The sequence below is a fragment of the Dendropsophus ebraccatus genome, chromosome 2, assembly GCF_027789765.1.
Source record: "Dendropsophus ebraccatus isolate aDenEbr1 chromosome 2, aDenEbr1.pat, whole genome shotgun sequence".
Lineage (NCBI taxonomy): Eukaryota > Metazoa > Chordata > Amphibia > Anura > Hylidae > Dendropsophus > Dendropsophus ebraccatus.
In genome coordinates, this window is record NC_091455.1 from 89,665,101 (window position 1) to 89,677,403 (window position 12,303).

At 49.9% G+C, this 12,303-nt stretch overlaps 1 protein-coding gene across 1 annotated transcript in view; it reads right to left on the reverse strand.

Moving 5' to 3' along the window:
• CDKAL1 (CDK5 regulatory subunit associated protein 1 like 1) overlaps positions 1-10,932 on the reverse strand; it is a 679,847-nt gene extending 668,915 nt beyond the window's left edge. The window contains 3 exon segments of the mRNA XM_069957933.1: positions 6,031-6,191; positions 10,536-10,578; positions 10,830-10,932. Of these exon segments, the coding sequence (XP_069814034.1) occupies positions 6,031-6,191; positions 10,536-10,578; positions 10,830-10,912 (287 nt within the window). The 5' untranslated portion in view covers positions 10,913-10,932.
• Positions 10,933-12,303: the final 1,371 nt, after the last annotated feature.

A 12,303-nucleotide genomic window follows, 5' to 3' on the forward strand; every position in this document is an offset into this window, starting at 1 on the left:
TAGTATATAGCCCCCCCATGCGCTGTCCCCCTGTAATATATAGCCCCCTGTGAGCTCCCCCCAGTAGTATATAGCCCCCCTGTGCTCTCCCCCCAGTAGTATATAGCCCCCTGTGAGCTCCCCCCAGTAGTATATAGTGCCCCTGTGCTCTCCCCCCAGTAGTATATAGCCCCCCTTGTGCTTTCCCCCTGTAGTATATAGCCCCTGTGAGGTCCCCCCTGTAGTATATAATCTCCTGTGCGCTCCCCCCAGTAGTATATAGCCCCCTCAGTAGTATATAGCCCCCTGTGAGGTCCCCCCTGTAGTATATAGCGCCCTGTGCGCTCCCCCCAGTAGTATATAGCCCCCTCAGTAGTATATAGCCCCCTGTGAGGTCCCCCCTGTAGTATATAGTCCACCTGTGCACTCTCCCCTTATAGATGCCCCCCAGACAGAAAAAAAAAATAACAAAAACAACTCACCTAGCACCTCGTTCCCCGCTGCGGCTGTCTTCGTCTCTTCCCGTCGGTCCGGCCCCCGGCTGATACGCGCTCTGTAGGGATGTCCCGGGGATTCCCCAGCAGAGCGCGCATCAGTGACCTCAGCGTACGCCGCCGGCCTGCACTTCCGGGAAGGACAGGCCGGCAGCGTACACTGAGGTCTGTGGTGCGCGCTCTGCTGGGGAATCCCCGGGACATCCCCAGAGAGCGCGTATCAGCTGGGGACCGGACCGACACCGCCCCCAGCCCCACAGGCGTACTGACATCTAAGGACAGTACGCCTATGGGGCGGGAGGCAGTGCGGTGGGGAGCGGGACGGACCGGATCCGGGGCGGTTAGAAGGTCTGACCAGGGGTCCGGACAGCTGGCCTCCGCTGTCCGGGTTCGGACCGCGGTCCGCCAGTTGAGGACCCCTGCAAATAGCCGGCACTAGCGATCGCTGTGTGCCGGCTATTTAAATTTGGCGCCGCCGGGAGCGGAGAGCTCGCGGGCGGAGGAGGGGATACCAGGGGGCAGGGGGCGGCACACAGAGAACACGGCCGGCGCTCAGGTAGCTGCCGGCCGTGTTCTCTGCACCATACTTCATGTTAATCTGCGCTATTATGCAGATTAACATGAAGTATCGATACCAGGAAATCCTGGTATCGAACAGTTTTTCTGACCGAAATATCGATAGTAGTATCGATATTTCGGTGCATCGTGCATCACTATACAGATGAGGGTATTAGTAGTACAGGAACATATGAGGGGGGCATTAGTAGTAGTACAGGCAAAGATTAGGGGTGTAGTAGTACAGGCAAAGATGAGGGGTGTGTAGAAGTACAGGAACAGATGAGGTACAAGGACATAGCTAGGAGCATGGAGCCCCATGAAACCTTGAGAACTTGGTGACTGGGGGGGGGGGGGGGGGGGGAGGAGTATGAGGAACAAGCCTGGTGTACCCCCCTCTGCCTAGGCACACACCACCAGCACTTGCGCTCTCCTCCCGCCCAAACATACCCCCAGCAGCTTACCCGCCCCAATAGCAGGATGGTCCCCGGGGGAGGCTGCAAGGACTGAAGCATCGGGTGAGTGTGGCTGCGGTACAGTAACCGCAGCAACACTATCACTCGATGGTTCAGTCCCTGCAGCCTTCTCTGGGGACCTCCATGTGGGGCCGGGATGGAGCGTGTGTATACGTCCGGCTATGGGGGCGGGGGCATAAGACGCTGCTGTGCGCTCTCGCTCCTCAGGCTCTGTTTCAGTAGCTGGAGGATGCGAGCAGCCCGCCCGCATCTTTCGTTTTTCTGGGCGAATAAATCGAATTTGATTAAATCGCCCAGCCCTAGTATACACTGTCAACAAACAGCACAGTGAGTATCTTTAGCCCTATATACAGGCCCACTCACTAATTACAAGATTGTAGAAACCTGTGATAATTAGTGGACACACCTTGATGTAAAATGTCCCTTTGGTCACATTATTTTCATAGGTACCATCATTTCTGTCCAAGCCGATTTCATGAGTTTCATTTGTTCATTTTCATAGAATTTGTTCATTTTCATGTTTATTATTACATTTGTCTGATTTAAGTTATTACTGAACTCATTGTGGGTTTTTCTTATATTAACCCCTTAAGGACCAGGTCATTTGTCACTTGAGTTTTCGTTTTTTTCCTCCTCGTCTTCTAAGACCCATAACTCTTATTTGTCCACCTACAGGGCCATAAGATGGCTTGTTTTTTTTCAGGAGCAGGTGTTCTTTGTAATGGCATCTTTCAATCTGCCATAAAATGAATGACAGAACCCAAAAAATATCATTTATGGGGTGAATTTGGGTCAAAAAATGTGATTCCGCAAATTTTGGGGGGCTTCCATGTTTACGTAATGCATTTTACGGTAAAACTAGCATTTTTTTCTTTATTCTATAGGATGGTCTGATCACAGTGATATGCATGTTTACTAGGTTTTTTAATATTTTACTATTTTGATTACCAGTAAAACTATATTTAGGTATATTTAAAAATGGCCCCATTGAGACTCATATCGCTTTTATTTTTTTACCTACAGGGTCGTATGGGGCATCATTTTTTGCGCCATGATCTCTAGTTATTAGTAACATTAATTTTTAGATCACACGTATTGATCACTTATTTTTTTTTTTTTACACATAAAAAATTAAAAAAGGCAATCCCTGCGTTTTTTTTACTGCTTTTTGTTCACGCCGTTAACCGTGCGGGAATAATGTTTTATTTCAATAGATCGGATGATTACGCACGCTACGGTATATATGTGTTAATTAACGTCATTTTTATGTATAAGATGGGAAGGGGGGGGGGGGTTTATTTTCACTTTTATTGGGGGAGGGGCTTTGAACATTTAATACTTTTATTGACTTTTTATTTTACACTTTGAGTCCCCTTAGGGTCGCGACATTTAAGGGGTTAATGGCGGGCGTCCCGAGATCACGGTCGCCCCCCATTGTGGGTGAAGGCCTGGCTACAGATAGCAGGCGGTCCTCACCCGTTATGGGGAGAGCTCAGCTCGTGAGCCCGCTAAGTAGCCCGGGATCGCGGCAGGGCGTACATTTATGCCCTCCTGCCTTAAAGAGGACCTGTCACCCCCGTGCCGGGGTGACAGGCTCCCGATCCCCAGTTAGATCCCCTTATACGTACCTCATCACGCGCGCTCTGGAGAGAGGTCTGGCATCCATAGAGAATGAATGGAGCCGGACTCATCTCTGCAGCGCACTCACGGCTCCATTCATTCTATATGGACGCCAGACCTCTCTCCAGAGCGCGCACGTGCCGACTTCTGACCGGGATATCTCGGTCATTCTTGGAGCGGAGAGCGGCGGCAGCAGACAGGCCTGCACTCTCCCATTCGCTCAAAGCAGGACACTGAGCACAGCGGGATTCCGCGGCGGAGAGCTCCGCCGCAGAATGACGCAGTGTTTGCTCAGTGTGAACCGGCCCTTAGAGTCCAGCACCACAAGGCTAACCAGTGGGCCACCGACAAGGTAGCTATCAGCTCCTGCTCAGTCATGTCACCCTTTCTGCTACAGCTTCTATTGAGCTCCAATATTAGCTCCATCTACTAGGGCAGGACCCAGATCAATGTGGGATGTCAGCCAATGGGAAGGACACCTTCCCCACCCACCTGATGACTCCACCTGTGATTACATTTAGTGTAACAGGAAACTGAAACAGATCCTGAATGGGACATCACAGAAACAAAATCACAAGCAGGTCATGTGACTGAGCCTGAGAACACAAGACCACCTAGAAATAATGAAAGAGTATACAGAACACACACAGAAGTCTATGCTAGTTTATTGAAAAACTCGGGACAAACTCTAACGCTTTAGGGACCCACGATGTATAGGTACGTCAAAAGGTCCGGAGGATCTATGAAGTGAATTCACTATTACATCAACCCCTTCAGTGCCAAAATGGTGGCATTTGTCTGTGAAAGGAGCTGCGCTCCTGTGACTGATTGTCTATCACTTACAGTCAGCTTTGTCATCTTCTAATAGAGTCTTCTACAGGCAGAATCTTTGTGTAAATCGCAGATAAAACTAATCAATGCTATGCAATGGCATAGCATTGACCAGTGTATGTAATCTAGTGATTGCATGAAATAGTCCCCTAGAGGGACTTAAACACTGTCACCCTCTTTTTGCATTATGACTTCTCTATAGAGGTGTACATCATGGTGCTTGTTCCAGTAAAGTGATCCTTTATCATCTGCGGATTGTGGGTGCTATGCTATGTGGGTGGGACTTTGCAGGCACAGCGTCACTTAGCCACACCAACGGTGTCATTGTGGCCCCACCCCCTCCATGACATAATAGGCATATAGGCCCTGCCCCCTCTGCGGCCATTGGAAGTGATGGCCTAAAGGTCTAGGCCTATGTGCCATTGACATCACGGAGGGGCGGGCTACTGCCCCTGCAAAGCCCCGCCCACATTGTACAATCCACAGATGATAAAAGATCACTTTTTACTTGAACAAGCACCATGATATGCAATATAAAATAAGGTATGAAAACTGAAAAATTTACCCTTTACATCTGTGTACAGAGGTCAAAATGGAAAAAGCTGGTGACTGTGTCACTTAAAGCTTAAAATAAATAAGCCCCCCCCCCCAGCTGCCGCTTTATATATAAAACACAAAAATATATATTGTATCGTGTATAATTGTATGATCTAATAGAATATAACAATATTAAAATAAATGAGGCGTCAAGGAGAAATGCAAACAAAAGCACAAGAACTGCTGGAAAAAAAGTGAAGAGAAAGAAGGGGGGGGGGGAAATAGCCCTGTAGGTTTAAAAATTAAAGCTCTATGGCACTTCGAAGGAGGGGAGGAAAAAACGAAAACTTATGTGCTTAAAGTGTCGCTGTCGTGAATTTTTTTTTGCAGAAATCAATATTCCAGGCAATTTTAAGAAACTTTGTAATTAGGTTTATTAGCCAAAAAACTCATTTTTATCATGAAAAAGCAGTTTGAAGCTCTCCCCCGTCTTCGTTGTTCTCCTATGGAGAGAGCGAAATAAGAGACCAAAACAGGACAAAGAGTTAATCTACAAATACCTCACCCTCTATATCCTCTGACAGTCACCACTGACCTCTCTGAGCTCTGATTACAGCTGTCACCCAGCTCTGTGTTGTGTAATACTTTGTTATCAGCTTTCTGCTGTCGGCTAACTCCCTCCTTCCTCCTCCCCCCTCCCCTCTCTCTAGACCAGACTGGGTACATCTGATGCAACAAGTCACAATTTCCTGATTTTTTGCAGTGGACGGAAAAGAGGAGGAAGGGGGGACCTGAGAAAAGGCTTTTTAAATGCAGATAATGGCATTTTTGGCTAATAAACCCAAATACAAAGTTTCTTAAAGTCGCCTGGACTATTGATTTCTGCAAAAAAAACAAAAAACAAAAAAAAAAAAACAGTGACTCTTTAAAGGGAACCAATCAGCACATTTGTTCTGACTGGGCTCCCAGGGACGCTGCACTGACCACGCAAGACCAGCCTCCCTAACATGTCAGGGGTTGCTGGCTCTGTAGCTTCATTTCCTAGTAAAAAAATGTTTAATCCCTTGCGAGGCAGGGTGAGATCCGTGAACTCATCAGGGCGATGTCAGTGCCATGGCTAGTCACGGCTCTCTGCATGTCTACGGGGGTAATTGACAGGCAGATTGGAAACATGAGAATGTATCACTTTACTGAAAGAGTAGTAGATATTTGGAACAAACTTCCAGTAGATGTGGCTGGTAAATCCGAATTAACCGAATTTAAACTTAAAGATAATAAGAAAGGAAATACTAAGAGACTAGATGGACCCAGTGGTCTTTTTCTTCCAACATTTGTCTTGGTTTCTATGTCCTCCTATGCTCATTTCGGGAAAGATCATTTAATCAAAGCCAGTGGAATAGGGATGCCGCTGGGGTCTGCCACATTGGCTTGGGGCTCAGGCAGTATGTTAACTATTGACAGGTTTCCTTTAGAGAGATGCATTCCCTTTACTAGGACCTGGAAGTATAGTTTTCTCACACAACATGCAACAAACATACCTGTCTTTTGGTGGCTCTTCCAGAATATTGTCTCTATTTCTTTTTCGCACCCTTGGAACAATACTTTGTCTTGCCAACTGACGATCATGGGGTTTTGGATCTGTTACTGAGACAATGTCTTCAATGTCGTCCACTAAAGAGTCACAGGAGGCTGGCATTGTCTGAAATGAACATCAGCAACCAAAATGAGCAAAACATACAACCTAAGGGCCTTACTACATGACGAGAACTTCAGCTATACAAGGCTAGTAATCAGCTCAATCGTCAGCTGATCTGGCCATTATGCCATAAAGTCACTGGCGGCACATTGCACCATGTAATGGGAAACGTGTGGACAGCAGCCGAACGATCCAAATATTTTTTATGACTGGGCCTCGAGAAGGCAATAATGACCGAGATCCACCCTCATTTACTGACAGCCCAAGGCTAGGGTTAGGGTATGTTCACACATTGGTCGGCATTTCTATGGGAGAGCTCGCACACCTCCACTCTACTCATGTCAATTCTTTGAGTGGAGTAGAGCAGAGGCGAGCGAGCCTTTCTATAGAGATGCCGTCTGACACTGAAGCAGGTGGGGATCCGCAACGGAATTCCACCACATTAACTCAGTATGAAAATAACCCTCCATGACCGTGCCACTTAAAGGTAATGTGTCATCAGAATATGACCTATTGTTAATAAAACTTTATGTTACATATATAGTTACGAGTTTTTGGTAATTTCTTTTCGGCTGTCCAATAGGCCTACTATTAAATAGAGACTTCCTGTCCTGTCGATGATGAGGGGGAGGCTGCAGGATCTGCACAGAATTACAGTGAAAGCTGACAAATGAATAAATGGGTCTGGAAATGTTCATTGTGTTTATGCTCATGGGCTTTGCTGCTAATCATTAAATGCTGCTAAAAACTGCAAGACAGCTGCCACCATATTCGTGTACGTGATATAAATTTAAAGCAAAACTATCAGCAGGTTAAACGAATCAAACCTGCTATGTCCCTGTGTCACACAGGGCACTAAGGAGGAAGGCAAGTTCCTTACCTTCATCCTCTGCACTTTTTTCGGGCAGTTTCGAGATAGGAGAGGCACATGATAGCAGGCTTTACTTCCTGTGTCATTCACTACTCTACAAGCTGGGGAGTGAAATGTGTACAGCATGATTCTACTAGGGCATTCTCCTGATTGGTGGTGCTGTCAGCAGTAAAACTTCAACTGATCAAAAATTTCTGTGACAAAGTCCAGCAGCACCATGGATTATCTTGCTATTGGCAAGGTAGTAGGATGATACATGCCAGCTCAACAAAAATCCCAAGTGAAGGCGTCTCAACCTATATAGTATCCAATGTATCCCAATCACATCCAATAGGTTGAAAAAAATATCATCAAGTACAAGCTGAAATACAACGTTATGACCCAAATGAGTCTTTATCAAGCATACATAAAGGCAGGTGTAAGTAGTGATGAATATATAAATCAATGTTCATTTACACAGATTAATCTGACAGATTTTTGAAGCCAAAGCCAGGAATGGATACGGAAAGGAGAAATCTCAGCCTTTCCTTTATGACCTGTTTATAGTCTGTTCCTGGCTTTGGCTTCAAATCTGTCAAATAAATCTGAGTAAACTCACCATAATTTACAATGGGAAAGCTGGGTGGGGGGCAAATATAAAAAAAAAAAAAAAAACACAGAATAAATTCAAGCAACACATTAGAAATTATCCAAAATATGGTAGGGCAATCCAACACCATAACTGCTTATATACAAGGGAGCAAATATGAACTAATAGTCTATACATGACCCAAAGCTGTTTACAAAAGTATAATATACAGTATGGAGATAAATAGCACAGTACATATAAATGGCGGAATGCTGGAGAGCAGCCACAGCAGTAAGAGACTGTACCCAGTCCCCTCCAGTGAGGCAGAGTTTCAGCCTCAGTACCTGGTCAGGGTGATGGCAATAAACATCGCGCTGCCATCAGAATACTTGCCATTTAGTGTTCCGCTGACAGCGTGCTATGGACAGTGTTATGTTGGTGCTATTTACCATCACGCTGCTCACAGGTGTTCTGTCCTCCTTTATCCTGCTCAGCTTCTCCAGCAGGATCACTGATGGTTATTCGCCTCCTTCTTCCTCTGCCACTAGTCAAATGCTAGTCCTGGAGGGAATATTGTTATGTACTGTGTTACGGATCTCTTTATATACTACATTTCTGCAAACTACTTTGGGTGATGTATAGACTATTCATATTTGCTACCTTATATACATACAGTTGTGGTTGGATTGCCTTATTTTGGATTATTTCCTATGAGGAGATACTTCAATTAATTTTCCATGTTTTTATATTCTCTTTCACAGGCTTTCCAGTGCAATGCTTATTGATGTGTGTTACACTATAGATATCGCACCACTTACAAATGCCTAACGTATGCTTGATGAAGAAACATGGCTCGAAATGTACCTCACTTGTACTTGATTATGCAATAAAGCTTTGAAGACTTTCTCACTACGCTGGATGCTGTTGGGACTTTTTACATTATGGCCCCGTTCACACTGAGCAAATGCAGCGGAATTCCGCGGCGGAGCTCTCCCCCGCGGAATCACGCTGTGCTCAGTTTCAACATGTTGAAAGACAAATGACTGCAACAATCAGCCGACATCGTTCATATCAGCTGATCGTTGCCTTCTATAACACGTAACAGTTATCGGCCGAATATGGCTGATCGTTCTGTGTAATAGGGCCTCAAAGTATGTTCCCAGGGGTGGGGGGTTAAGAGGGAAGGCATTTACATACTCGCAGCAGGATTGTAATCCCGCTGCCAGTATGTAAGTACTCTTGAAAATTACAGGAATTGTATCCACTGCCCATTTCACTGCAAACTCACAGCATGAAATCTGCTGTGGATACAGTGCGTGAACCCACCCTTAGGCCCCTGTTCACACTGCGCAAATGCGGCAGAGTTCCGCCCCGCTCCGCTTCCTCCCCTCTCCGCACAAAGAGATGACATGTCACTTCGAGAAGAGAGCGGCGGCAGCAGAGAAGCACGTGCCCTCTCATTCACTCACAGAGCTCTGCCGCGGGATTCCGCCTCATTTGCTCAGTGTGAACAGGGGCCTAAGGGTGGGTTCACACACTGTATCCACAGCAGATGTCATACATACTCGCATCGGGATGAGACAGATAGGGAGATAAAACAATGTTTTGTCTTTGCTTATTTGCAGAGTTATACAATAGCATTTTTTTCTTGGAAGCTGCTGAAGGGCCTCAGAAGCTATGGTAAGCCACAGCATGCATGCCTCCTCCCATTTACCTCTCCTTTCCTTGACTAACTGACCTACAAGGATGGAGGATCAGCCCTTTAATTCAGTCAATGAAGGCCAGGAGGGAAGAGGCATGCACGCTGTGGCTCAGCATGGCAGTGATGCTACGCACCTAATGAAGGTGAATGTAACGAGTCACAAGTTATTGTGATCACAACATGACTGTCTGCAGAAATCCTGCTGTGACCATCAGCACTGCGACAACATGCTATTTCAGCAACAGAACATTGTGACGTAATGTTGCAGAGCCCCAAGTCGCCGCGCAGGCGCTCCCCGCGAGCCCCAACTCGCCGCGCAGGCGCTCCCCGCGAGCCCCAACTCGCCGCGCAGCCGCTCCCCGCGAGCCCCAACTCGCCGCGCAGCCGCTCCCCGCGAGCCCCAACTCGCCGCGCAGCCGCTCCCCGCGAGCCCCAACTCGCCGCGCAGCCGCTCCCCGCGAGCCCCAACTCGCCGCGCAGGCGCTCCCCGCGAGCCCCAACTCGCCACGCAGGCGCTCCCCGCGAGCCCCAACTCGCCGCGCAGGCGCTCCCCGCGAGCCCCAACTCGCCGCACAGGCGCTCCCCGCGAGCCCCAACTCGCCGCACAGGCGCTCCCCGCGAGCCCCAACTCGCCGCACAGGCGCTCCCCACGAGCCCCAACTCGCCGCACAGGCGCTCCCCACGAGCCCCAACTCGCCGCACAGGCGCTCCCCACGAGCCCCAACTCGCCGCACAGGCGCTCCCCACGAGCCCCAACTCGCCGCACAGGCGCTCCCCACGAGCCCCAACTCGCCGCACAGGCGCTCCCCACGAGCCCCAACTCGCCGCACAGGCGCTCCCCACGAGCCCCAACTCGCCGCACAGGCGCTCCCCACGAGCCCCAACTCGCCGCACAGGCGCTCCCCACGAGCCCCAACTCGCCGCACAGGCGCTCCCCACGAGCCCCAACTCGCCGCACAGGCGCTCCCCACGAGCCCCAACTCGCCGCACAGGCGCTCCCCACGAGCCCCAACTCGCCGCACAGGCGCTCCCCACGAGCCCCAACTCGCCGCACAGGCGCTCCCCACGAGCCCCAACTCGCCGCGCAGGCGCTCCCCACGAGCCACATTTTAGCGCGACAATCACCACACATGAAACCCACATTGCGGATCAGTAACCAATACATGCCACTGTATAGGGGCCCAAGCAGACAGGGCACACACTTACCCCGAGTGATGTAACTGTATCACAGGGAATATCCTGGCCAAACCTGTGTGGAGAGATGAGCAACAATTCACTCTACACTGAAAGTGAAAGATGAGTGCGGCTATAAGAAGGGATCTGTCAGGCGCGTCTCCTCTGCTCCAGCATTACACATTACAGGAGCTCCCGTGCAGTGGCAGCCCTCCTCTCCCCTCACACAGCCAGCGGAAGGCAAGGGCCACGCACGGCTACAGGGCGGCAACAGCTGGCACCAGTCCGTGCCCACACTCCCAACGGCCCCGCAGCTCGCTCACTCACCCGGCACCACGCTGACTCTGCCCGAATGAAGAGAGCGCGCGCAGCTGCCACTCACTCACTAAACTTTCCACTAGTCCCACCATGCAAGTTTACACAGGTGACCACGCCCCCTAGACACGTGCTGTACGGAGTAACGTTATGGACAAACTAATCGAAAAAGCGAATGTGCTGAGCTGAAGTAGTGCCTCCTGCACTTAGCCGATACATTGACATCTATTCCTGCCATCAGCCGCTATACAATATAGGCATTTTAGGTAAGATTACACCGAAGACACATACAGATGGATGGTTACACAAGATCTATATTTAGGAAGTGTTCTCTCATTTGTTTGGTGCAGATATGGAGCCTAGACCGGAGGGGGTCATCCTAGATGGGAGAACACCTCTTCTGGATTACACTGCCTGTATGTTAGGACCCATACAGGGAAACATGCAGCTATAGGGCATGATCAGGCAGGCACAAAGCTGCATACAGTCAGGAAAACGGCTCCAAATACGGCTCCTCGCTTACTCTCCTTTATACCAAGGGAATGCTTACAAATAGAATTAATTTTTGAAAAAATGTGCAGATTTTGCCTCAAATACCACACTGGGTGTGACCATGGCCTTATATGGAGAGAAGAGGACAAGGACTACATTAGGGCTATGTTCCTGTCTTGCAGTTAGCGTGTAAGCAGTGGCGTAGCCACCGTGGTCGCGGGGGTCGCCGCCGCGACCGGGCCCGCCACAAGGGGGGCCCGCGGGGCCCCCCGATCAGTCACTCTTGTGACCGCAAGCATTGTTTTGCTTGCGGTCACAAGAGTCTGGCTCCGTCTTTCCCACGGCTGCTGCGCGGCTGCCGGGGGTGTCGCGTCTTACCCCCGGCAGCGCGCGCGTCCCAGAACTCCCTGCGCGCCTTGGGCCCTGACTTCCGGTTTCCGGCGCGCAGGGAGTTCTGGGATGCGCGCGCTGCCGGGGATAAGACGCGACAGCCGCGCAGCAGCCGGGGACAGATCGAAGGAGTGAGGATCAACGTGGGAGCGCGATGTCAGGTGAGTTAAGTTTTGTTTTTTTATCAGCCTGTACGGGTGGGGGGAAAGGAGGGGGGCATCTATGAGGGTGGGGGGAAAGAGGGGGCCATCTATGAGGGTGGGGGGAAAGGAGGGGGGCATCTATGAGGGTGGGGGGGAAAGAGGGGGGCATCTATGAGGGTGGGGGGGAAGGAGGGGGGCATCTATGAGGGTGGGGGGGAAGGAGGGGGGCATCTATGAGGGTGGGGGGAAAGAGGGGGCCATCTATGAGGGTGGGGGGAAAGGAGGGGGGCATCTATGAGGGTGGGGGGAAAGAGGGGGCCATCTATGAGGGTGGGGGGAAAGGAGGGGGGCATCTATGAGGGTGGGGGGGAAGGAGGGGGGCATCTATGAGGGTGGGGGGGAAAGAGGGGGGCATCTATGAGGGTGGGGGGGAAGGAGGGGGGCATCTATGAGGGTGGGGG